General features: G+C 33.8%; 2 protein-coding genes across 2 annotated transcripts; one reads left to right on the top strand and one right to left on the bottom strand.

The window, feature by feature from the left end:
• Positions 1–9,518: 9,518 nt before the first annotated feature.
• On the top strand, positions 9,519–12,774 carry LOC142619021 (multiple C2 domain and transmembrane region protein 10). Its single transcript, XM_075792093.1, has one exon. The coding sequence runs from the start codon at positions 9,561–9,563 to the stop codon at positions 12,606–12,608; it is 3,048 nt and encodes a 1,015-aa protein (XP_075648208.1). The 5' UTR covers positions 9,519–9,560; the 3' UTR covers positions 12,609–12,774.
• Positions 12,775–13,166: 392 nt separating this feature from the next.
• On the bottom strand, positions 13,167–23,577 carry LOC142618826 (uncharacterized). The gene is made up of 13 exons (XM_075791859.1): positions 23,327–23,577; positions 23,071–23,131; positions 22,859–22,948; positions 21,857–21,934; positions 21,640–21,714; positions 18,851–18,903; positions 17,964–18,114; positions 16,188–16,298; positions 15,506–15,632; positions 15,264–15,364; positions 14,483–14,621; positions 13,678–13,730; positions 13,167–13,570 (listed from the first exon to the last, which is right to left on the bottom strand). Exons 1-13 carry the CDS (start codon positions 23,437–23,439, stop codon positions 13,454–13,456), a joined length of 1,269 nt encoding a protein of 422 aa, XP_075647974.1. The 5' UTR covers positions 23,440–23,577; the 3' UTR covers positions 13,167–13,453.
• Between the last annotated feature and the right edge of the window lie 4,108 nt (positions 23,578–27,685).

Raw genomic sequence — 27,685 nt, 5'->3', positions numbered from 1 at the left:
ATTCAAAAATTATACTCTAAACTCAAAATAAATAAAATATAGATACCATAAAATTTTTTTGAAGGTGCTCAGCGTAGCAGTTTGGGTGTCAATATTCCCTTTTTGAAAGTCCCACATTCTATTCCTCACATAAACATCTTTTATGCTTATACTCTCTCTTTTCTATTCCTCACTTAAACATCTTTTATGCTTATACTCTCTCTTTTCTATTCCTCACTTAAACATCTTTTATATTCATACTCTCTCTTATCTTGCTCTCTGTTAATTCTATCACATTCTCTCTCATTTTCTTGCTCTCTGTAAGCTTTAAGTCTATCAACTTCTCCCTTATTTTTCTCTCTTACTCTCTCATTTTGCTTTCTTAGTTGATACCCTTAGATCAAATCTTACAAACACCAAAAGCTGAAACCCTGAAAACATTAGCTTCTCCTGCATTCTTAACCTTAACCTAGAAAAATGAAAAGATTCTCTTCTCACTCCGCCGGCGCTGTGCACGGAATACTTCATTTCCTCCATGGACTTGAAGTATCCGTATAGACCTCTACTACAGTGAATAGAGGGTGTGTTACCATCGGAGTAAATAGAGAGAATTTAGTGTTTTGGAAAGTGACAAAAGAAGAGTTGAAACAGAGCTTTTAAGGTGGTGGCTATGAAAAGCTAGCCACCATCTCTTTGGCAATGGCATCCATTCAATCGGTTGCCAATCTTACTGTTGTGGCTTCCTCCCTTTCTACTGATGGCCCGGAGGAGACCTATTCATGTTTGATTCACATGGCAAAACTGCAAGACCCGTCAATTACACTGGTATTTTCTCATTTTATTTTTTCTTCTTACATTTTTTGTATTTATGTTTTATTAACATATCTTTTACAAAGTTATTAAGAAAAATAATTGTCAATGATTTTTTGGCACACTCTTAACAAATTTTTTTTTTGGGTGAAATAGATTAGGTACCAAAATAAACTGATCACCATTTTACAAAACTCTTTTTGTTACAATTCTGGGAGTTTTTTGTTTTGTTTATAGGGAAATGCTAACAAATGCCCTTAGAACATTGGTTAATAATCCATTTAAAGAAAGTTTTTATTGGAAAAGAAAAAAAATAAATAATATTTTGACAACTTTTTTCATTTCTCCATAAAAGTGATGTCAAAATTTCCTAATATAGATTCTTAAGCAATGTCCTAAGAGTATTCATTAGCATGACCTTTGTTTATATTATGGGGCTTGGGGACTCTTAATAAATTTTTGGGATCCTAAGCCTTGAGCCGGCACTCACTGTCTCCTAGATTTGTTTGACTATTTTATTTATTTTTTTCTTCTTATTAATGAGACTTTCCAAATTCCTTTGTATGAGGTTATTTTTACCGACAGATTTTGAACTATAAATATCTTAAATAAAGACATTAAAAGTTAGAAATTGATTTACAAAACTCAAAATTATTTTATTGTCCGCAAAATCATGCATGCGCACAAAGTTGCCGACGAGTAATGTCCAACCAGGACCAAGTTAGGTTAGGACCTCCAAAACACAAGCTCAGGTGGGGCTGGCAGTGCAAAGTAATGTAGCCTTACTCAAATCAATTAGAGAGGACAACAATTCGTGGAATCTATATTCTTTATTGTACATAAATAATTCGTACATATTCCTAATCCTAGTCCTATATCTTCACTTCCGGATCAAAGTTTCTTTTGCATTTCCCCAGTACACATGACACAGGAGCTACATGATAATTGGAGATAGATCTTTTGCTGTATTAATAAGAGGTAGGTGTTAATAACGCACTAATCACTTTTCCATTAAAATAAAACACACACACACTAATCACTTACTCCAAATCAAGGTCCTTAGGCATTGTGGATGTGACATGTTGCATAATGAATTCTCAGCAATAAGGTTCAATTATTCAAATACTTCTTGGACTTCCCATTTCATTATTCATTCAAACCAATCTTCTTCTTTTCTTTATAGTAAAAGAGGGATTAGGGGTGACTAGTATGATTTTCCTATTTTGCCATTACTATAATAGCATCCTAACTGGGTTGGACTTATGTTGTGTATGCATTATTGAGTACAAAAAACACCGACAAATTGTTAGTGCATAACTCAAACTCACAACCAAAAGAGAAGTATTATGTTTATAATATATTCACAACAAATCATAATTTTTTCAGAGAGTTTTAATTTATAGTGTTCGCTCTTAATGATAGTTCTTTACCATCAAACCAAGACACTAATTAGTTTTTAGTATAGATAGAGATTGAATCCTAAATTTTTTATACAACCAGTAAAAATTTTATCGGAACCCATCGCAACAAATTATAGTTGATAGATTATTACAAGTTTTTAATTTGAATCTACCTTTGGAATTATTTTATTTTCTATTAAAAATAATAAATACTCCCTCCGACTTATTTAGTTTGTCCTGTTTGAAAAGTTAAATTTTTTAAAGGAACATCATTTATTGTCTTGTTTAACTTTTAAAAATGTATTAGTTTCTAAAACTACCCTTAATATGAATATTAGTAAATTAATTAATTTTATTATAATAAACAAGACAATATTTTGGAATATCCCAAAATAAAATATAGGATAAACTAAGTGGAACAGAGAAATAACAACTTATCACGTTGAATTTATAATGAAAATATATCTCGAACCAAAATCTAATTCTTTACATTCTCAAAAAAAAAAAAAAAAAAAAAATCTAATTCTTTACCTTACCACTAAACCACCAACCCAATAGGCAGTGTATTCATTCAAACGAATCAAACCTTTACAGATTGCTCTTCCTTTTTTGTAGCAACAAGAACCAACAGAAATCAAATTGAAAAAAAGCAAACATGTAACAGTATTTGTGCACGCGTGTGAAGTAGTGTAAAAGGCTTGGGGGAGTCGAGAAAAAAATCTAGTGGGACCCAACGTCAAAATTGACAGGGTGCAAATTTCAAGTTACAGTGAGAGATAGAGTGGGTCCCACATGACAGCCATGCCGATTACACAGTTGCACTATTATGGGTACCGTGTTACACGCGCCTCGATACGGCAACGACAAAACATTCTTAAAAACGGAAAAAACTAAAATAAAATAGAATAGAATATAATAAAAAATAGGTGATTCCTAAAAACCTCGGACTTCGAGCTTGTGGTTCTATTCTCTCTCTTTATTAACAGATCGATCATCGAAGAAAAAAAATTCGGATTCTTTCTGTAGATTCTGCGGCATGCTCTCACTGACCTGTCGCTATTACCTCATGTTTTGGGTTTGAGTAACAATGCGTGTCAATCACGCGCCGTGTGTGACCCGAGTCACCCAACAATTTGTTTTTTTGTTTTTTTTGTTTTTATAATGAGAAAAGTAATTACAATTTTTTTTGTACAATTTTTTTTAATTATGAGAAAATTAAAAAAAAAAGTTATTAAAATTTTGTGACTCTTTTTATGATTATGTAATTGTTGTTTTGCTTGATAGGGGAGTAATTCTAGTACCATCAAAATTGACATAATTTTGTATTATAATCTGCTACGTAGTGAGTTATGACCGATAAAAGCGTGTCAGTGGAGACACTTTTTACTAATCATAATTCACCATGTGGCGAGGTATGATACAAAATCATGTCAATTTTGATGGTACTGACATTACTTTTGATAAGGTATGCAACAATTTGGGAAGAAGTACGTCAAAAATCCTATAATACTTGGCACACGCCCATATTTTTAATGGGATACTTCCGAACCCAACATTTTTAAACTCCATATTCTGGCTTTTTTTTAGGTATATTAGTGAAATATGGGTTTAACGTTTTAGTTGTTCCATTTAAAAATTAGAACTTTGGGGGGTTTAATATGTCAAGGGAGTAAAACTATAGTTTTTTTTTAATAATATACTTTTCCCCAAAAAATTTGTATTATGTTAGAGATAACTAAACTTATAAAAACAATTAATTTCTTATAAAATTAAATAATCCATATATTATTCAGTGATTAAGTAAGTCATATATTACAAGTTTTATATTAAAATATATTTTAATTTATATACCACTCATAATACTGCATACTTGTGGAATACACTAGATGCCTAGCATATATAACAGCTATTTGACCCACAATAATAAAGCAACAACCAATACACCAATCACTAATTATTTCAAGAAACTATCATTTCTATCAATCTCTCAGAAAACCTCGATATCATTTTCAATTGTCATTTTATGTGACTTTGCATTATTTCCATGGTAAAAGATCAACATATTAAATACTAAAAAAGAGCAATATATTAGAGAAAAAAATATTGGGTACTCAAAGAAAATTGTGAAAACTAAAGATATTAACCGCATAATCTGAGAGTGCATTGTTGAAATTAGGTTGACAAAACCTACAAATCCTTAGATAATATTTTATTATTCATGCTAAATAGGTACTTTATTTCGCTTTTTTCTTTATCACATGCCTTAAATGGAATTGTGTTAAAACTACTTTTTTTTTTGGGAGAAAAGTGTTAAAACCACTAAAGATTGTCATGTGGTATAGTCATAAAATTAACGATTTTTTTTTTGAGAAAGAAAAAAAAATTAACAAAATTGAGTAGGGCTTTTATAAGCTTTTAAAAAATCTATTTATAATCTTATTATTTTTCAGGAGATGTTACATTTTTAAAAATTCCTTTAAAAGAATTATTTTAAAGTAGTCCAATTCACTTTTTTAGAAGGTCAAATTCTAAAAAATTTAAATTTATCAAGAAAAAATAAAATCTATTGGGACTAGGGGGAGATTTTACATGACTCCCCTTAGTGCAAATGTAGCTCTACCATTAAAAGTGATTTGACTTTATTGGATTATTAATATACACTTTAACGTGTGCAATTCAATACTTGTTAAAAGGAACTAAGATTTATTCATTGCTCAGATGAACATATGGGGTTTATTTTTTTGGCTTATGAGTTAATGACCGTCTTTGTCATGCTTAGTGTCATTAATTAGGAAGAAAATTTAAGTTTACAACTTTTGTCACAATTATGATGTATTTCTTTATGAATTGTAAAAGAAAAAGTAACAGGTACATTACATATGAAGTGATTTCTCATGATACAATCAACTATTTTTCAACAAGTTGTAGTAAAAGTAAAGATAGCGTGTTCCTAAATTCATTGATAATTAAGGGGCTTGGAGTTTGTTTTGATTTATAATTAGTGACTTGATTTTTTAAAGAAACACTAAAACTAAATAGGCATGCTGAGAGCAGTATAAACATTAAAGCCATACATTTTTTACTTAAAAAAACATGTTTGTATTCATTTATCTCCAATAATTTATTTTACTTTCTAATGGTATGAATTTTTGTTTTTTGTTTTTTTATAGCTATCAAGGTATATTTAATGTTTTAGAATTTTATTTATTTGTTAGATACAGTTTTCAACAAATAAATAAGTAAATTTTAAATAAAAAACTAATACAATACTCTTTACTTCAGTTAAGCTTATTATTTAAAAAAAAAAAAAAACAGTTTATGGTGGAAACTAATAACAAAAAATCTACAATTTCAAAATTGATAGCATATCCTCTAATATAAAACCACTTTCACTTATCTAAAAAAAAAAAAAAATTTATTTTTTTATTTTCTTTTTAAATTCCTTCCCATGTGTCAAACTTTCCTTGCAAACTCATATGTTTTTTTTTTCTTTTATCCACTAGTTCCCTCTGGTCCAACTAGTTGGAAATATCTTTGTTTTGCATCACCTCGATTTTCCAAAATACAATGAAAGAAGAGAAGAGGCAAGAGACCCATCGCATCACCAACTAATCAGTCACAAGCCCCGAGAAGAACTGGAGCAGCTGAAAATAACTGAAATTCTCCCTACATTTATGATTTATTTAACTGCTCATTCCTTTATTTATTTACCATCTTTTCACCTCCTTTTCAACTAGTTCTATCTCTCCAACTTATTGAATTACTTTAAATACATCACTTCAGTCTCTTCAGTGAAGCTGCTATAGGGATTATTTCAATAGGTTTATGTGTAATTTGCTAGGTATAGTTCTATTTTTATTTAGCATATTTTTCAACCCATATTGTAATGTAAATAAGCTCTTCTAAACAATTGCTAACCAAACATGAGTCCTCTACTACATATCTCTTTTCCTTATGCGAAAATGAAAATTTAGGGAATTCAACCTTCATATCAAAACCCCATAAATAGGGGTCGAAGGTCACAAACATAATCAAACTCTCTTAACAACTTAAAATAAATTTGTAATTTGTAATTTGTGATTGTGACACTTTAAATATGATATCACAGCTTCAAAGACCCTCAACCTCCTCACACTAGGCTATTGAAGAGTTAACTGTGAAGACTAGAGTACTAAACAAAATTTTAAACTAATTAATTGAGTGGTTTGATATTCATATTGATAGAAAATCTGATTTTTCTGTATGCAATATTATTATTAAGTTGGTCCTTTTGCATAATAAGAGTAAAAGATCCTAATCTTCTCCATCCCTGAATTTTGCTTCAAGCTTTCTAAAGTCAAATGAGACTGTTTTCATTCCTCTATAATTTTCTTGGGAATTTCATTTTAATAATATGTATTATTACAAAAAAATAAAGAAATTTGTTAACCATTCATAATAAAAAGACATTGCCCAAACATACCTCTGTTAATAACCTCCTTCAAAAAAATCTAAGTGAACAAGCAATAAAGAAGTTGGGTGATAAGATTACATTATAACTTAATTTCTTGATCATCATTATTGTAAGTGCACAATTGCACCTGGACCCAAAAACAATTATGGGCTCAGGCCCAATGAGCCTTAAACAATGAAATTTGTAGAGTGTGGGTTTGAAATCTAAGTTAGATGTACTGAGAACTTGATGACAGGCTAAGGTGTGAAAACACTTGTAAATAATAAATGATAATTGTAAATGGACCTCCTCAGATGTGAGCCGAGGACCACTTCTGTATTAATTCTCTTTCTCTCTTAAAGGTTACAATTCTTAATTTCTTTCTTCTTTTTTGACTGATCTCCCCTTTTTTCTTTGGCCTTCACCCCCTTTAAATACTTCTTCTCTTAATACTTCTTCTCTTGATACTTTATCCACGTGTTACTCAAATCCCCTCCCTTCTAGATATTTCTTCTCTTAGTGCCTTTGAATAGTAACCAAAAGTTTCAGTTTCTACTGTTCAGGGGTCACTTTCCCATTAATGCGGCTAGGGAGTTATGTGCAGAGTTTTTAATGTGGAAGTGACAGCCTTTGCTCATGATATTTTTCTAACACCGGTGTATCTAAAAGGTTTAGGGTTTCCCTCTCTTAACCAATAGTCTTTTCAGAATTCTGCCTTGACCTTCGTAGTGAATCTCTGAGTTCTCTTGGGTCTGTCCGAGGAGAAACTCACTCTCAGATGTGTCCTCGGACCCTCGGCGTATGGGCCGATTTGCAGTACTAACAGGTTTTTTAATTTTAGAGCAGGTCGGCCCTCCTTACTAGAGCCCAAAGGCCCAAATGCCTGCTTGGGTCCTTTTACTTCCCACAATTATAATACTACTTTTTTTATTAGATAATGTTATTAGAGATCAACCTCAAATATTACAGGGCCTGTTTGGTACATCCACTTAAACAACAGTTTTCAGTTTTTAAATAATATTATATGTATTTTCATACACGTATTTTTAAAAAATATACTTTTTCACCTACACGTATTTTTAAAAAATAGAAATAATATTATTCGAACAATATTACCAAATGACCTATAAATTCAGCCAAAAAAAAAAAAAAAAAAAAAAAAAAACTTCAAACATTATAGTAAGCACAAAGATGGAGTTGTCATGAAGCAGACAGACCATGGCAACACTATCTTGTATGCTATATGTATAGTAGCCTTAGTAGGTACTAGGTTGTGTGGCAATAACACTAACTAGCTTCTTTTTTGTTCGTTTTCTGGTCTGGGGTCACGAGTAAGACAACAACCGCTACTTTTAATACGATTGTTAATCTAAATAAAAACATACGAATTTTATAATAATTTATGAAGTCTCACTTTATAGTTATATTCTTAAACATCTTGATTGTGTTATCAGGAATCTTGTCTAGCAATATTATCTTGTAAACATTACATTGTAATTTATACAATTATTTATATATATATATTACATAATTCATTAATTTATATAACAAAAAATATACGTTGATGATTTTATCTCTTACCATATTAAGAAATTTTTTTCTAAATTCTTTTTCTTTTTGTTGAGAAATTTCTAAATTCAGTTGAAGATAATCTCTTTATTTTATATTATATAGAAAGGATGGATATTAAAAGACATTTAACTTAAAAGATGGGAGAAACATAATATATATATATATAAAAGGAATTCAGAAATTCAATTTAATAATGAATAACTTGATTATTAGTATCCTTTGCCTGATTAGATAAATAAGTATTGACAGTCACAGAACTCATAGTTGTTGAGAAAATAAGTAGTCTCAAATAGTTATGGAAGCCATCTTTTAATTAAGGGTTGTGTTAACGAGCACCGTAAGGTGCTCGTTAACAACACATTTTAGGTAATTTTTTGTATAGCTTTTCAAATTTTTGACAATTTTTCAGTTTTTGGTAATATTTGTTTTATCTCTTTTAACAATTTTTTTTGACAGTTTTTTTTTTTTTTTAAAGTTAAACACGAGAGAGAAAATGTTAATTAGCATCGTACGGTGCTGGTTTATACAATGCTGGTTAACACACGGTACTGATTAACATTTTCGTTTAATTAATGCAATCGTGCATGTATCTATATATGGATTTAAACACGGACAAATGAAGAATTTGGATATTTTTGCGAAGGGGAACTCATAATAATGGTGGCGCACAGTAATCAATATAAGAGGACAGTGAGAGTCAGCGAGAGGAGCAAGAAGAAGAAGCAGCAGCAAAAGTAAAACTGTGCACTCAAACAACTCAACCGTCATCAACAATTAATGAATTAGAGAGAAAGAGAGAGAGAGAATGAAAAAGGAATTCCAAGTACCATCTTTTAACAGGTACTCTTCTGTATACCATAATTGTTTTTGTTTCTAATCTATACTGATCATGTGTGATAATGATATATCATTGAGAATGTGACATAACCGGACATTAATACCCTATACAAAAAAAAGAAAAAGAAAAAGAAAAAAAGGTCAAGCAATCTGAGTTGACCCCTCTTCTTGAACCAATCTACACAACCAAATTAGTTAATTTTAAACCTGGTTTTTACAAGGTAAGTTAACGTTAAAGAATGTTGTTGGGTCCCAGCATATCCAAACAGTGAAAGAGATTTCTCACGTAGTTATTGGTGCGTGCACACCAATCTCTTCACACATTCTTGAGAATTGAGATTGTGGACTGTGTATTGTACGTACTCTCTCACTCACATTCTCTCTTATAAAACTTTCTCTGTACAATAAAACTCTGCTGCACGCTCCTCTGTTTTCACTGCCTTTTAAAGCTCTCCCTCCTTGAGCCTCTCACTTTGTCCTCTCTCTCTCTCTCTCTCTGTATTTCTCAGATTCTTGTTACCAAAACAGCCATGAATAACAGCACCAACTACAGCAAAGAAAAGCTAGTAGTTGAAGTTGTAGCAGCTCACAACCTAATGCCAAAAGATGGGGAAGGTTCATCATCCCCATTTGTAGAGGTTGAGTTTGAAAACCAAAGGCTCCGAACCCAAGTCAAATACAAAGACTTAAACCCCATTTGGAACGAAAAGCTTGTGTTTCATGTCAAAGATGTAGCTGACCTTCCTTACAGAACTGTAGAGATCAATGTCTTCAACGAGAGAAGGTCCAGCAACAGTAGAAACTTTCTTGGGAAAGTCAGAGTCTCTGGTTCCAGCATTTCCAAACAAGGTGAAGAAGTGGCGCAGCTCTATACCCTTGACAAAAGAAGCTTGTTTTCACATATCAGAGGTGAAATAAGCTTGAAACTTTATCTTTCTGTCAAAGAAGAGGTTAAAGATTTAAGGGCTACTAATGGAATAGTAGAAAATGTTATTGCCTCTTCTGCTACTTCTTCTGGGTTTTCAAAGAAAGCTAAGAAACTTCAGGGACTGAGTTCAGGTTCAGCCATGGCGGCACAGCAACAACTTTGTCAGGTTCAAGAAAACAAGCCAACGCAGCAGAGTCATAGTCAGACACAACATTCAAAGTCTTTGGAGCAAAACCCTGAGATGAAACCTGTGGTGGTCACTACAGGACCTGGTCCAACAATTCCTAGTGTTTCAAGTGGTGGAGTGAGTCTATTCTCAAATGGGTTAAGCGAGTTTTCTCTCAAGGAGACTCGGCCACAACTTGGAGGTGAGTCTTTACAGAAAGACAAAACCAGCTCTACCTATGATCTTGTTGAGCAAGTGCAGTATCTGTATGTGAGAGTAGTGAAAGGCAGAGAAATTTCAGTGCCTTTTGGTGGGGCTGAGTTGGTGGCTGAAGTGAAGCTTGGAAACTATAGAGGAATCACGAAGAGGGTGAGTTTGAATAATGTTGAATGGGACCAAGTGTTTGCTTTCTCCAAAGATAGTATTCAGTCATCAATGGCGGAGATTTTAGTGAAGGAGAGCAATAAAGATGACTACTTGGGCCGTGTTTGGTTTGATTTGAATGAGGTTCCTCGGCGGGTTCCACCAGATAGTCCATTGGCTCCACAGTGGTATAGAATGGAAGACAAGAAAGGTGAAAAGGCTAAGGCTGGAGAGGTCATGCTTTCAATATGGTTTGGGACTCAGGCAGATGAGGCTTTTGCAGAGGCGTGGCACTCTAAGGCAGCCAATGTGCATCTTGATGGCTTGTGTTCTATTAAATCCAAGGTTTATCTCTCCCCAAAGCTCTGGTATTTGAGGGTATCAGTTATTGAAGCACAAGACATTGTTTTAGGGGAGAAAGGGTCTTCGGTGATGAGGTTTCCTGAGCTTTCTTCCAAAGTCCAAGTGGGAAATCAGGTTTTGAGGACTAGGATCGCGGCTGCTAGCCCAAATAGGAGCTTGTCAAATCCTTACTGGAATGATGAGATGATATTTGTGGTGGCTGAGCCTTTTGAGGATTACTTGTTGGTTTCAGTAGAGGATCGTGTTGCGCAGGGGCGGGATGAGGTTGTTGGCAGAGTTCTTTTTCCTGTAATGGCGATTGAAAGGAGAAATGATGAAAAGCCTGTGACTTCAAGGTGGTTTAATCTTGATAGCCACCTTGGTAATGCAGGGGAGTCTAAGATGGTGACTAGATTTGGGTCTAGGATTCATCTTCGGGTTTCACTTGATGGGGGTTACCATGTGCTAGATGAGGCCACATTGTATAGTAGTGATGTTAAGCCTACGGCTAAGCAGCTTTGGAAGCCTCACATTGGTGTGCTTGAAATAGGAATTTTGGGTGCGACTGGGCTTATGCCAACCAAAATCAAGGAAGGGAAAGGAGGGTCTACGGATTCTTATTGTGTTGCAAAGTATGGGCAGAAATGGGTGAGGACACGCACTGTGGTTGATAGCTTGTCGCCCAAATGGAATGAGCAGTACACATGGGAAGTGTTTGATCCCTGCACCGTGATCACAATTGGGGTGTTTGATAATTCCCGGGTCGACAAGAACACAAGTAACATTGCTGGAATTCGTGATAACCGTATTGGGAAAGTTAGAATTCGATTGTCAACACTAGAATCGGATAGAGTTTACACTCATTCGTACCCTCTCCTGATGTTGCACCCTTCTGGTGTCAAGAAAATGGGGGAGCTGCATTTGGCAGTGAGATTTTCATGTGCTAACATGGCCAATATGCTGCACATGTACACAATGCCATTGCTGCCAAAGATGCATTATGTGCAGCCACTGGGTGTGAATCAATTGGAGAGTTTGAGGTACCAGGCTATGAATGTAGTGTCATCCCGGCTTAGCCGGTCAGAGCCACCACTGGGACGAGAGGTGGTAGAGTATATGCTTGATCATGACTCCCACATGTGGAGCATGAGGAGGAGCAAGGCTAACTTTTTCAGGCTGATGAATGTTGTGTCTGGCATTGTTGCCATGGGCCGTTGGGTGGAGGCAATGCGCAATTGGCACAGGCCTGTGTACTCAACCCTGTTTCTGGTGTTGTTTCTACTGCTTGTCATATTTCCGGAGCTTATTATCCCTAGCGTATTGCTCTACATGGCCTTTTTGGGACTTTGGCGATATAGGTCCCGACCTCGTCACCCACCCCACATGGATACTAGGCTCTCTCATGCTGAGAGTGTTTTTCCTGATGAATTGGATGAGGAATTCGATTCATTCCCAACGAGTCGAAGTGCTGAGGTTGTTCGGTTGAGGTATGATAGGCTAAGAAGTGTGGCAGGAAGGATTCAAACCGTTGTTGGTGATATGGCAACACAAGGTGAACGTCTTCAACACTTGCTAAGTTGGCGAGACCCCAGGGCAACATTCATATTTGTGTTCTCTTGCTTGATTGCTGCTGTTGGATTCTATGCAGTACCAATTCGGGTTGTGGTGGCTTTGTGGGGGTTGTATGTCCTGAGGCCTCCAAGGTTTAGGAGCAAGATGCCTTCTCCAGCTTTGAGTTTCTTCAGGAGGCTGCCCACAAGGGCTGATAGTTTGTTGTAGGCTGTAGGCATTGATGCATAGGTTCTTGTTTAGGGTTATTTGGAATGGACATGTGATCATAGTGGAAGGCCTTTTCTTTTGTTTTTTGGGTAGCCTTCCTTTTGTGGTTAGTAATATTGCTTATGTGTAAGGTGCCTCTCTGCCCATTCAAGAAGCAAATATATGTGTAACGTGCAAAAGTAATCACGCTTATTGACTTCTACCCATGTGTTCATTAACTTGGTTATTTTGGTACTTGCCTTAACGAAAATTCAGCTTGCCATATCAGACAATAGATTATAGCTAAGGGTTGGCTAAGAGTTCCAAACCCAAGACCTTCTGAGGCCTAGAGAACCAGTAGGGTTGTATGTTCCTAACAATATTTTTATGACTCCAGCTATGTTTACCCATTTTAAATCCAAAAGTACCCTACCAATATATCCTAAACACGAGGCCCAAAAACAGATGAATTTCGGGACGTCACTTCTTAAGACCATAAATGAATCATCATTACTAAGAAAGTGCAGGTAATCGCTAAATATCAACAAACACAGTGACAAGCAATCAATTAATCAAATCTGCTGCTCTCTACTAAAAGTGGCACTTCGTCACTGCTTTATAAATAGTAAGGTTATAGACACAAAAGTTATTACAATAAATTGCACAACTGTTGAGTTAGCATGTTGTTATTAATTCTCATATAGGTTATCCACTATTTACAACATGCCACTTCAAATAGTTGTGAAATTTGTTGTGACTTATCACTTTACAAGATGTATCTATACTGAACAAGGGACCGTGTAGAAGCCCTTTTAACAGCTGGGATAAAAGAGCCCATCTTGCATGCTCATTCTCATGCTTCTTATTTACTTTGCCAAAGATGTGATCACTTGGGAACTTTGTTTTAGAAAAGAAGCCAGGCGTGGATCTGTGCGGTATGGGAGACCAGTTCGAGCTCCCAAAGCTCTACAGTTTGCTGCTGCCTGCAATCACCACATCAAAATTCACAAAAAAATTTTCTTTCAATTCCCCATTTCATCCAGATAAACACAGTTAAGTTAAGTTGGCCCTTGGAAAAAAGTCCACTTACCACATGAGCTGCAAATGGCAACATTTGTTCTGGTGGCATGTCAGCACATATAGCTACAAGGAAATTGAATAATTACGAATGTCATCAATGTTTCCACCCACAAAAAAATATGCGAAAGACAGCAGGCATGAAGCTTTGCAAGACAAACTGGAAAGGAATTTTGTAAAGTGATGACTTATTATTAATGGTGAATAAACTAATCTAGTAATTAAGATACTATGGCAAAGTTGCTAGAAAATTGCAGGCCTATAGTCCTTAAGTGGTGAGATGTCAAGAAAACATTGAATCCTGCTTCTCTTATTTATTTATTTTTATATTCACCATTGAATAGTGCTGAGGCATCAACTAATAATTTTTATTCAGTCAAGGAAGTCAGGACTAGTTATTTCGAGTAAGGTAAAATGTAGCCTGAATTGTCAGCAGAGTTGATGGCTAATAGTCCAGGAGATGAACACCTTATCCCATGGAACAGAAGTTAATCCACATTGGCATAAAATTCTTTCTACGCTTATAATCATAATCATCAACCAAGTCTTGCTCTTATCCTAGCGCGAATGTGAACTAAATCCAACTGATGCCGCCTATATGGAGTAGTCCTAGTATAGTTTACTCTAAAATATGTGGTCTTAAATCTGAAACGATAGCAGATTTGACATGGCAAATGTGATTTGTTGGATGATATTGAATGTAAAATGATAATAATCTTCAGGACAAATGATCTGGGAAAACCATCTTGAAAAGCAAGAGAATTTACAGAGACAGAGGCTACAGCGAAAAAACATATGGATTGAATGGTTACACCTACCATAAATAACAGCTCCAATAAATGCATCCCCAGCACCAGTTGTGTCGATAAGTTCTGATGGCGGTATCTTCTCAGCCGTTCCCAGAAATAATCTCCCACATAGTGTCCCTATCCCTTTCGCTCTCAATCTTGTCTCTGACTGGAAAATTGAAAGGAAAAATATGTAACAGTAAAGATGTATCATATATATACACATTACCTCCACTAAACCCTGCTAGAATTCTATCTGACTAATGCTTCTCTATATTCAATACTATCAGAATTTCTGAGGGTGTGATTAAAAAAGAAAGCACTTATATAATTATAATCATGCTTTTAAATTTTTTTTGTTTTTTTACTTTTATTTTCTTGGTAAGTTACACATGCACCCAATGGGTACATTACAAACTCACTATAGGTAGATCCTTCAAGTCCAGATTACAGTATCATTCATAGAACTGCATAGTTCTTTGGTCTCAATAGGCTGAAAGTAACAGCTATGGCGCTTTGATTGAGTTTACTGGTGGCATGGTGGACAAGAAGAAAGGGCTGGTGAAAGTCCTCAGTCTATATCATTGCTTGCTACACATGTGCAAGCATTTTTTAAATTGAGCAAAGGCTTCTGTATACTGGATTAGTTTTTCAAAACCAAAACAAAAATTAATTGGTTAAAGTTCACGCTGCACAACTGTACCTCTCTCTTATAATGAACTACGGCTAAGACATAGAGGTATACAATAAACAAGGCCTTAATAATAAGAGAGTAAAATAGAGTTTTCAGGTTCAATAGAATATATTTTACCGATGAAATATATGTTGGGCTGGTTGTGCTTTCATCCTTTTGCTGCTGCTTTAATGATTCCAATAAGACATCTACATCAATCTCTTCTGTCCCAGAACTCTCTGCCATAGAAACACTTCAATGAAAAGCATATATAAAGAAAATCAAACAGAAAAAAAGGGTTTGAATTTTTAAGACACAGCATCTGACTCTGCTTGCTTTTCATTCTCCTTCACAAGAAAAATGTGCAATTGCTTACTCACCATTTACACTTCTCTCAAGCATTATGCATCCATCTTCACCCAGGGTCACAATCACAAAATTGATGTTTGGCAATCTCAACAGAATGGAAACTAGTGCACTTGGAAGAGATGGTGCCTCTGTCCATGCCTGTCACACAGGCAGCCTCAATATTGTTCCATATATATTACCAAGGATACTAGAGCAGCAAATAGTGTGTGTGTGTGTGTATTATGCCTCTTAAATAAAACAGTCCATCCTTACGGGCCAAAGTATCTGATAATGTCTAAATCTGATATGAAGAACAAACACGTTGAATTTGATCAAATGTACTAAATAATAATAATCACATCAAGATGAAACTTGAACAAAAAATATTTCCCCACAGATGGATAGATTTGATAATGTATACATATGGTATTAGAGGTTACAGAAAAAATGCTTTAGGTACAAATAAAAAAAAACAGATCCCTAATTGGGGATGTTTTGTAAATAGAGTGTAAGTATGTATGTGTATATAAAAAAAAGAAGGTAAGTATGTGGCAAGAAATCTGTGTTGGCTTAAATTGTTATTCGAAAATCTGCGCAAAGATGCAATGCTAGTATAACTTAAAATCTATGCACGCCAATGAATTGGCTGATGCAAAGACTCCCCATTCATAAGTTCCTCCCATCAATGATAATTCTGAAGAATAGTCAACTTGCCTTTGGAAATTTTTCTGAGCATATGACATAATCTGCTAATTTCAGGAGATCATCCAACCCTTCCCTCTTTCTTTCTGCATCAATTAAAATAGGTATACTTTTTTGCACAGCCTGCACTGGAAAGATCCAATAAATATTGATTACTTATTTGCTAGTTAATATTATAAACAGTGGGAGTATTTGCATGATGAAAAATTGTATTTCTAATATTTATGCACATCTAATTCATGAAATGATATGAGAAGATAAGTACACTGCATTACCTAATGCCAAGAGCTGTCAAAGAGAGAAAAAAAAAAAAAAACAGCAACAACATAGTAGGAAATGTATTCAGGTTGTACTTGGTGCCTGTCTTCTCTGGTTCGACCCTCCCTCTTCCTCTACCTATTAGGTTGAATCCTACATCTTGAAGCTTCAAACCTCCATCCAATTTGGGCTCTAGTGCTGCTTGGGCTCTCTCAATCATGAGCTTGTCAACTTGATCAACCTTGACCACATAGACATTGTCAACCTCATATCCAAGCTTGTTGATGTTGATGACTTGTGGTGCGAATGTGAGCCTCAATGATTGAGCTTTGGGAATTATTAACTATTAAGATTTGAAAAAGAAAAGTCTTTTTCTTTTCTCCCTTTTTTGAGTTAAATGCTTTGATTGATACAAGGGGTGTGAGAAGTGTAAGTTTGGGTCATGATCCAAGGAAAGTGTTAGTCACCTCTATGGTATATCTTAAAAGGATTGGTCACAATCACAAAAGGGACCCTTTGTAATTGTTTATATAGCCCCAAGATCAACCTAGAAATTTCTTGATATGGGACTCAATGTATGCACAAGCAACACTTTCACACCACACAATAAATTTATCAAAAAAAAAAAAAAAAAAAAAACCAAATCCACACAATCCATATAATCTAGGATATCACAATCTCCTTCACTTAAATTCCTGAAATTCTGTCAAGGCTTGCATTGCTCTTCATTGCACTCAAGCCAAATGGAATTACTAGGTTGGCTCCAATACCATTTATCATGATCCAAGAAAAGTGCAAGCCACGACTACACTATACCTTAAAATTTGGTCACAATTGGGGATCCTTATAAATGCTCAATGTCACATACCAGCGCAACACCTTCACAATTAAAATCCACACACAAACCATATAATCCAGGTTATTATATTTGGACTTGATGTTGGTTATGGGAAATATGTGTTAGAATTCAAGGATAGAATGTTATGATATCTTTAATTGATGATTGTCAATTTTCCAATGAAATCTAGTGCAAACTGCCACCTCCCTCCTTTTTACTCCACCCCCTCTGCTGCCAGTGTACCCATGGTCTGTTGGTGTTCTTGGAGCTGTGAGTTTTCAGATGAAATCAAAACAAAAGTTTACCCTAGATGAAGACTTAACAAAATATTGGGGAATGATTCAGTATGCCTGACTTGAAGTAATATTGAATTTCATACTCAGAATCTTCATTAATTGCAAAATATAGTTAGTAGAAGAGGAAGAAATTAGCAATCAACATTATCAATAGAGTTTCTAAAGCAGAACATGCAGATATATATGGATGCCTTTAGCCAAATTGGAGGATAGCCAAAAGGACACATTATTAAGAAACATTTAGATCATCAAGATGAGATAGTAAAAAAAAAAAAAGATTTTATAACTTACAATGTGGAATTGCTTTCTTAGTCATACAATTTCAAACGGCAGAATCAATATTAGCTCAATACTAGAAGTATCAAAGAAACTAGAAGAAATACTATTGAAAATCACCTCTTGTGCAATAACTAAAGCAGTTTCAGGCAATCTTCCATCAAAATAGGCAATTCTTGCATCATCTAATGCAGACAATAAATTTTCTCGAGAAAGGTCATCTGGTACCATGGGAGGATTTCCTGGGGTGTGAATACAAGTACGGGTTTTCCTGAATATATCATTTAAGATTAATTAACTGGCAATTAAACAAAAAATCCCAACAGACTCTAAATGTTCACTATTTATATTGATTCAAAGCATAAATTTCTAATTATGATATATGATTTCAGCCAATGAAAAGCAAATCATTGATAAGATAACAAATGAGTTTTGATGTAGTGCTGCCAATGGAAAAATTGTACTGTTTGGCATTCCCAAAGTCTTCACTGTAACAGTAGTGTGTGAAGTGGTCACCTAACTAGAAGTAAAAGAGAGTCATGTTTCATAAACGTGATTTACTAAAAGAATCTTCTCATAAACAGTAGATGTACTAGTACAATAAGGTCTCTAGCAGGATTTTTCCCCAGTGGAGAATGCCTTGAATAGGATGAAAGTCAGGGAATAGAGAGAAGAGATAGGGTGGTCATATCTCAAAACAAGTACAACCATAATTTTTTTTTTCCTTAAAATTTATCTCTAAAAAGAAACTTGAGCAGATGCTATTGTCAAATCTGTTCACATTACATCAAATTTAAAGCACTTAAAGATGAAAGATAAACACCAAGATCATTTTGTAAACAAGAACTTCTCTTCAGGCCATCCTTGAACCTTAAAAAAAGGCATTAAAATTCCTCCTTCATATTGTTAACAAAGTGGGAAAGGAGGTCACTTGTGCTGAGAGAGAGAGAGAGAGAGAGAGAGAGAGAGAGAGAGAGAGAGGACGGAGTAAAAGAAAAGGCCCTCACATTTGGTTGTCAACAATGACATACGTAAACGGTGAATTGCCCTGTTCTGAAACCTGGAAACAAGGCAAATTGAGTATAACATAAATATATAAGATCACATAGCAATTCAACCTTAGTTGTCAAAGCCAAATTCCAAAAAAAAAATCCATAGAATTGCAATATAGCTACCGGAGCAACGCTATTGGCAAATAATAGAGTGAAAATGGAAACAAGTTTTCTTAATTCCTGTACTTGAATATTGAGTGTACCTATAAGATACAAGCATGAAATTCTGCAGTGTAAAAACTGGGATAAATTTGTAAAATTACCAATCAGAGGCTGACAGGTTGAGAATCTACATTTAGAAGAAACTATACAGTTGGAAGCTGAGTTATCAGTATTTGAAAGCATATGAATGCAACCTATCTCCAATGATTTAAATTTTGCTTTTTTATTTTTTGATTATTCTTGGTTGTTTCAGCATCAAAATTTGTGTTAGATTGTTATTTAATATTTTGTATCTTCAATCTTAACACAAGTATGGACAATTAGACTTCAAATGTGCTAACTCCACATTTCCAAGCAACATTCATCTGGTTTGGGAAGGGTTCATATAACTCTAAACACATTCAAATCCAATTGAACTCCCAAAATTTTAAGCAAGCAAAGAAGAGAGAGAGTGAGCAATGATCAAGAATAGCATTTATCTCCCACAGATTACAATATTGAACGTTTGAATCCTGTATCAATTCCTTTAAATAATTATGCCCTTGAAAATGTGACGACTTCTTCATTTCCTTCGTTTTAGTATCTACCATCTCCTGCCTTTTACTATCAATGCGAAGAGAAAAGGAGAATAAAACTAGAAGTGCAAAACTACACAAAGAAGTTACTATAATGGAGTACTGAAGAAAAACAAACATAATATTTGAAAATGTTTTACTGCTGAAAAGAAAATTTTGTCAAGTTGATGTGACCCCATTACAACCAGACAATGCATCTTATTTTTTGCATTAACCCGTTGCCAAAGTCAAATCAACTCACTCCTAGATGTATAAAATTATCTGCCATTAAAGTTTGCCTCAAGCCCCTATGGTTTTCTGTTAAGACACACATATCATATTCATTATTAAAACCAATTTAAGTTCTGCTTGTCTTCTTCGTTGTCCTTGTAGCACTTTCACCATGAACCGGATCTCTTTTGTGTTCTGTGGACTTTAAAGTATGCAGGATGCAACTACTCTAATTTTAATTTCTCATGACAAAAGTATGATTGAGTTTCACTTTAACTAATGATTCTTCAATTATGATTCAGAGAAAAATGTGTCTGACGAACATCACATTTCAGCCTGCCCTCAATGACTGCTACATCTAACTTCTCACGAATGAATTCATCCCTTGTTGCTGTTCTTGATTATTATTGTTCTCATATCCATTTTGTAAAAGATAGTTTTATGATTCTATGGACAACATATATTTCAATTTCTCCACTCCTTTGGTCACTACTTAAAATCTAGTGGCGACTAGTTTTTACTGTTCATTGATTTCTGAACCTCATGCAACTAATTGCATTATTTACATTTCCATTTGGGCCCTGCATAAAGGGTTTGTATCATGTAAAGATGCTAACAGCACTAGAAACCTTAGTTTGAGTCTTGATGGAACAAAAGCATAAAACTAGACTACCACACTATCCATAAACAAGTACACAAGTGCAATGAAAACTTTATCACTATAAGTTTGCTTCAAGGATCAACATTTAGTCCATATCTGTTTGCACAAGTGATGGACGTGCTCGCTAAATCGATTCAAGAGGATGTCCCTTGGTGTATGCTTTATGCAAATGGTAAAGTTTTGGTGGGTGAAATTAGAAGTAAATGTCAAGTTAGAAATTTAGTGAGACGCTTTAGAATCTAAAGGCTTTCAGTTAAGTAGGACTAACATAGAGTACATAGAATATATGTTTAGTAAAAGTAGAAACAAAGTAAGGGGTTTGTAAGACTTGATGGTCAAGAGATACTAAGGAGTGAGAACCTTCAATATCTTGGATCAATAATTTATAAGAATGGAGAGACTGAAAAGAATGTGAATCATAAGATAAGAACATGGTAGATAAAGTGGAGAATCGCATTAGGGGTATTGTGTGATTGTAGAATACCTATTAAGTTAAAGGGCAAATTTTAGAAGATTGCTATAAAACTAGCTACGCTCTATGGTGTTGAATGTTGAATTGTTAAAGAAGCAAGATATTTATAAGCGAAAATTTAGAGAAAGATTGGATTCAAAACTAGGAAATTCACTTCAAGATAGGAATTACCCTTATTGATGAAAAGATTAGGGAAAGTCACTTGAGATGGTCAAGCCGTGTTTAGAGAAGAGTAATTAATTAACCATTGAGAAAAAGTGAGAGTCGATTTAAGTAAAGCAAACGAAAAAAAGATAAGAGGAAGACCAAAAATAATATTAATAGTAGTAAAAAAAGACAAGTCTATTAAGGGTGCAACATAAAGCCCAACTTCAAATAGAATATAATGACTGAAAAGAATATATATGGCCAACCCTAACTGATTTGTTGAGAATCTAGCGGCTGACCCTAAAATTTTGGGGCTAAGTCTTAATTTTTTTTTTTTTGGTATTTACCATAAGCGTGATTATTCAAATCATAAAGCTTCATAAAAATATTTAGAGATAAATTTTTTATATAAAGAAATTAACACAATGCAGCAATACTTAATGAAGAGAAATTTCAGCATTGAAAATCATAAGAAAGAAAAAATGATTAAGAAGTAGGTTTATCATCTGAAGCTTACCACAATAAAAGAAGTATCCACACCATCAGCTTTGAACTCATCCAATATATCCCTGCCTTGAGTGTCATTTGCAACCTAGTGGTTATAAAATGACAAACAGGTTAAAAAAAATTATTATTTTAAATACTCAGTCATAAAATACTTTTGAACTTTTTCAGTCCCCTGCAAATTTGGAAAATGAACATGTAGAACAAGAGAAACATGCAAGGGGTGATACCTTGGAAATTAGCCTGGGCTTTAAGCCCAAACGAGCAGCACAGGTCAAAGCATTCCCTGCGTTTCCACCTCCTTGAACCTAACAAATCAATGCATCCAAACATAATTATAACATCTCTATATTGTGATAATGTTGCCATACTATCTATCTATCATTTGCCAATACTCTTTATTAACTATGCTACTGATATTGATCATAGATGGGCATTCTCTAATTGGATCCCCACTCTGGTGTGAGTCATCAAAATTGATTTTTTTTTTTTGTTGTTGTTGAGAAACAAACACACGCACACACAAACAAGGGAGAGGAAAAGGGGTTCTAACAAAAAGGCAAACCACAACTCCACTCAAAATTGATTCTAGTGTTCATTGAACAATATAATAACATAATATATTCTGCTGCCATTTAATGAGTTTATTAAAATTCACTATTTCAACAGTGTCTTACAAACTGATGTCAGTTATCATAAAAAGCTAAGTTAGATAAGTATTTATTAGTTGTTGAAGTGACATCAATCACATTCATTCATTCAAGTGAGTTAATCTCGAGTAGTAAATTGAGTAATTTGCGAGTGAGCAGAAGCCAATAACAATAGTGGGTAACAAAGCAAGGCACTAATAAAGATAATTTGCAGAAAAAAAAAATGGAACTGTAAAGGATCTAGGCACAGCTAAAAACATTAATAATTATGTTGAAATATTGACTAAATTATTAAATTTATTATTTTCAAACCGTTCCATCTATTTAAAAATCGATAATTTATGGTGATCATGAGTTTGAATCTTGTCCTTGCTCTAACCGTCACTTATAAAGTTTAAAATGTGTTGGGTAATTGAGTTCCACTTATTAAGAGAGAGTGTTAAAACGTTGGTTAAATTATTAATTCGTAATTTTCTAACTAATTAAAACTTTTGCGACAATTGATAATTTATCAAATAACATTGAACATTTCATCAGTCATATAACATACTAGAATAAAAAGTAGTAGAAGAAGAAGAGAACCTTCAAGTTGGTGGTTCTGATCTTGTCATCAGGCGTAGGATAGGTTGCTACTGCCGCCAAGAAATCCACCGACGCCCCACCACACCCCACCTGCACGTCTCACATTCACATTCACATTCACATTCACATTCACATTCACATAAATAAAAAACAACCTCCATTTCATGCATTCATTATATATACATACATACAGAGAGAGAGAGAGAGCTTACAACAATGCCCTTTTCAGGAGGAGGAGGAAGAGTATCAGACGACATTTTCACTCTCAAATTTCTGCAATGATACGTACACACAGATGTGTGTATGTTACATATATAGAGAGAGAGAGAGAAAAAAAAAAGAAGAGAAATATTGCGATAATTCATTCAACAGTCATTGAAAAGAAGGTTTTCAAAACAAAAAAGACATTGAAAAGAAAGAAAGTAAAAGGCGAAAGAAAATAAAAAGAGAGAGAAAAGACAAGAAGACCTGACGAAGCAGGTGGGCTTTGTTGCTGTGGCCGAGGTTGATACAAAGCTCTGAGAGCTCACTAGCTTTATAGCATTATTGTGAAGTGTGGAGAGTGAGAGGAGTCCCAGCATATTTGCAAAGTTGAGAATTGAGAGGCCTAGGCGCGTGGAAAGGAAGAGTCGGAGACTGAGTTGAATTAGATTGGGACACCCAAAGACAAAAAGCTTGGCATAGGTAGTTGGGTGTGAAACAGGAGCAACAGGAACAAGATGAAGTAGTTTATGGTTATATATGTCATATGTATGTATGTGTTTGAGATTAGGAGTCCCATTTTCCTGTTCTCCAATACAAGAAGTATATTCTTTAGTTCTTTTAACCCCACAACTTGTTTAACCAAAATTTCCTCCCAACTTTAATACCACTTTCACAAAGATTCATTATTTTTTTTTCCTCAGTAATTATGACCAAAAATAAAAAAACAACATAAATATGAAAGTGTGGTCAAAAGAAGATTACAGATGATGTCTGTATTTCAAAAAGTAATATCCTTTTCTCTCTCTTACCATGTAAGATTTATAGTATTATTTATAGTTCTCATATATGTTGAACCAGCCTATCACTATGTATCAACAAACATAATTTTTTTTTGGACACAACTTTGACGTGGCAAATTGTGAGTAGTTTATTGGAGTATTATTTTTATATTGATGTAATATTAAAAATACTAAAATCACAAATTTTCCCAATTGTAATGTCGAAACATTGTGATTCTAGTATTATTACTATGCAGAGGAATGAGCCAACAACTAATGGTCATCTATTAATGACAAAAGAACTAGTGGAACCCAAAAATAACTAAATTGTCTTGAATTTCAAAGGGCACAATATGCTTTTTGGAAAAGGAACCCCCTTTTCATGTTTGTTTGAAAGGTGACATTTCTAAAATGTTTACTTTTCACACTCCTTTGATTTATTGGGGTCGAGGTTGTTCAATAATTAGATTCAAAGGTTCAAATCCTTCCTTTCATACTGTCAAGATATTTTTGTGAATTGACTTGACTTGGACAATAAACATTTTCCAATATCATGATATAATGGATGACTAAAATTGATAATCTACCGTTTATGAGATTTGTTTTTTTGTTTTGTTTTGTTTTTTTTTTTTAAAATGAAGCCTTAAATTGTTACAAAAAATTAATCATCAATGATGATTTGACACAACAATTTTTCTAGAACATGTTAGAATTTCAATTAGGCATTTTTATTAACCTAAAAAATTGAGAACTTTATTGTGGTGAGAAATAGAACAAACCATCTATCTATAAATTTTTGGTGCCTTTCTCTTACAGGGTGATATTTTAATTGACCTAGTTTAGAGTGCGTTTGGTTGGAGCAAAAATTGGGGGATGAAAAATGAGGGAAAGAAAAGTGAGGAGAAAATAATGAGAGAGGGTGTTTAGTTGAGGGGGAAAATGATAGAAATTTTGATGGTGGCCTGGGAGTTTTCTCCTTGGGCCCACCATTAGGAGTGACTAGTGGATGTTCCGCGCGATGCGCGTGTTCGCTATTAGTTATTTTATAATAGTTATGTGTTATAATATTTGAAAAATTAATTTCGATTATGTATTATACGTCACTAAAATAATGAATAAAAAAAAATGTAACACAATATATTCATAAGTAACCATAATTAATTAGACTCTAAAAATGCCACTATATGCCTTTTTTTGTTGGATTAAGTGTATATGTATATTTAGTTCTTACATTTGATGATTCCAATATAAATATTTTATTATTTCCTTTTCTTTTTTTTTAGAAGTATTTTTTTTTAAAAGAAAACACGTGAAATTTTGAAGGCTAAATATTTTAAGATTTAAGGTTTATAATTTCTAATTCGCAAAACTAAATATACATGCTAAGAGATTAAAAATAAAAAAATAATTGAACAGAGAAATATAAACTTATATTATTTCATATCTCACATTTGATTTTACTTACATCTGAGTACCTTAATCACTTACAAAGATTAAATACTTTTCAAAAATATAAATAAAGACAAAAAACACATACCTTTAGAAACCCCATATGTTGTTAAAACATTGTATCAAGCTTTGATTGTGTTGTTAAGAAGTTTAGATCATATGCACCCGAAACCAAAGCCAATTTCATACTTTTTTTTACACTAATTTTCTCACTCTTTGTCTTACTATCTCTCCAGTCCTACTTTTCTTTTGGCCTTTTGATATTTTGTGAAACTGGAATATATAAAAGAACATGAAAACTAACATTGAATAGAGAAAACCTTTCATTTTTTAAATTAATGAAATTAAAAGTGAAAGAGTTCAAGAAGTTGGAAAAGGGAGTAGAACCAAAATTTTTAATTTTCTGCATTTATGGCTTAAACTAATCATTAATAAGAAGATGGGAGGTGAAAGACTAAACGAAAAAGTACTCATACAAAGAGATTGATTGATTTTGGAGTCTGCTTTTATATATATATATATATATATATATATATATATATATATATATATATATATTAATTGATTGATTGATTTTGGAGTCTCCCTGATTTGGAGAGAAAATGGGAGAGGGAGAGGAGATTTGTCCACCTCATCCCTTTTACGTTGATTCATTTTTTTTGAAAGAGATTATATTGGGTTAGGAGTTGGCGTAAAAAGTGTTCTTTACGCCACTTTTTACTCCAGCCAATCCTAACCTGACACATTAGCAAATAATAAAAAAAAAACATTTTTTTATCTCCCTCTCTCCTCTTCCCATCTCCCTCACTTTTCCAAAAACATTGAAGGCTTGAAACAACGTGAGGGAGATGGGAAGAGGAGAGAGGGAGAGAAAAAAAAATATTTTTTATTATTTGCCGACGAGTCAAGTTAGGATCCAGAAACATTAAAGGCTTGAAACAAAGTGAGGGAGATGAGAAAAGAAGAGAGGGAGAGAAAAAAAAAATATTTTTTTATTATTTGCCGACGAGTCAGGTCAGGATTGACACACCTTTTACATAAGCTCCTGACCCAATTTAATCTCTTTTTGAAAATGATAGAAAAGTGGAGAGAATGAAAGACCATTTTTTTTGGTTGAGAAGATAAAAAAATGTAATTTGTATAAATTTATTCTCTTCTCATACCCCTATCATATATAAATTTTTTAATAGTTTGTAAGAAAAAAAAAAAAACCAATGTGGATGGATAGATGGTGAGATAAAAATTGGGGGAGTGATGTTAGGTAGGGCTAGGAGAAGGGTAAAAAGAAAGAACCAAATTAGAGGTTGCTGGTGCTGTGCAGAGAAACTGAGGGAAGAGGAAACAACAAATAGAATAAAATAAATAAAAGAAAGAAAATAAATGGGTTTAAGGGCTGCTGGTGCTGTGCACGAAGAAAAAGTGTTCTCTCCACTTTTAACAATCAGTTTTGTACTGAATTAGTTTTTTTTTTTTTTTGGAAACCGAACCAAATTATCATTTATAATTGTAAATGAGCCTAATCAAAATACAAAGTCTCCATAAGAGCACTTGCAGCAGTGGAGCTAAATAACTATATAGCTATTTTAGCTCCACCAAAACACCAAAAAGAAGCATGCAGCAGTGGAGCTAAATTTATATTTTTTTAGCTCATTGCTACAGTGCACATCTATCTATAGATGTGCACTGTTCATGAGAGCTAAAAAAAAAATTTAATTTTATATTTTGTGTTCACATTACCTTTTTATTGTGGTATTTTTATTATAGTGAGATGTATTATTTTATTGTGGTAGATATATTATTTTATTGTAATGTTTATATTATTTTATTGTGTTGAAAGCTAAAATAGATCCACTGTTGCAGCATGTGTGTAGGTAAAATAGATAAAGTAACTTTTGGTGGAGTTAAATTGCTAAATTTTTAATAACTTTTGGTGGAGTTAAATTGTTAAATTTTTAGCTCTACTGCTGTGGATGCTCTAACAGAGGGAGGAGAATCCTCAATCCAAAAAAACATTAAAAAAAAAAAAAATGTTTAACATAATGGGCTAAAGCATGGGCCACAGAGTTAGCATCGTGGCAAATACTACAGATTGAGAACCAATAGAGATTGGCAAGAAGCGCTTGGATGTCAACAAGCACATGGCCAAGCCGAGAACACTGAGGACCAGGATACAAAATAGAACCCATGACACTTGTGTTATCACCCTCAGTTTTGTACTAACTTGGTTTTGAATTACCAGCCAAAATTCAAAATATGGTTGAAACAATCCAGTAGATTCTAGTATCCAAAGCAATATGTTTTACCCATATTTTTGTACCAATCTAGGTATCTGTATGTACATTTTGGTTTCCAAAGCTGTATGTTTCAGTCCTATTTTTGTACCAGTTTAGGTGTT

The sequence above is a fragment of the Castanea sativa genome, chromosome 12, assembly GCF_040712315.1.
Source record: "Castanea sativa cultivar Marrone di Chiusa Pesio chromosome 12, ASM4071231v1".
NCBI classification, from domain to species: domain Eukaryota; kingdom Viridiplantae; phylum Streptophyta; class Magnoliopsida; order Fagales; family Fagaceae; genus Castanea; species Castanea sativa.
This window is presented reverse-complemented; position numbering and strand designations above follow the sequence as displayed.

Bases quoted from the DNA above. Each gene is read 5' to 3' on its own strand.
- LOC142619021 (XM_075792093.1), top strand. From the start codon at position 9,561: ATGAATAACAGCACCAACTACAGCAAAGAAAAGCTAGTAGTTGAAGTT.
- LOC142618826 (XM_075791859.1), bottom strand. From the start codon at position 23,439: ATGCTGGGACTCCTCTCACTCTCCACACTTCACAATAATGCTATAAAG. The intron at 18,115-18,850 runs GTGAGGGCCTTT...TGATATATTCAG, and splicing joins GTCATTGTTGACAACCAAAT to GAAAACCCGTACTTGTATTC. The intron at 15,365-15,505 runs GTGAGTAAGCAA...TTTCTATGGCAG, and splicing joins GCTTGAGAGAAGTGTAAATG to AGAGTTCTGGGACAGAAGAG.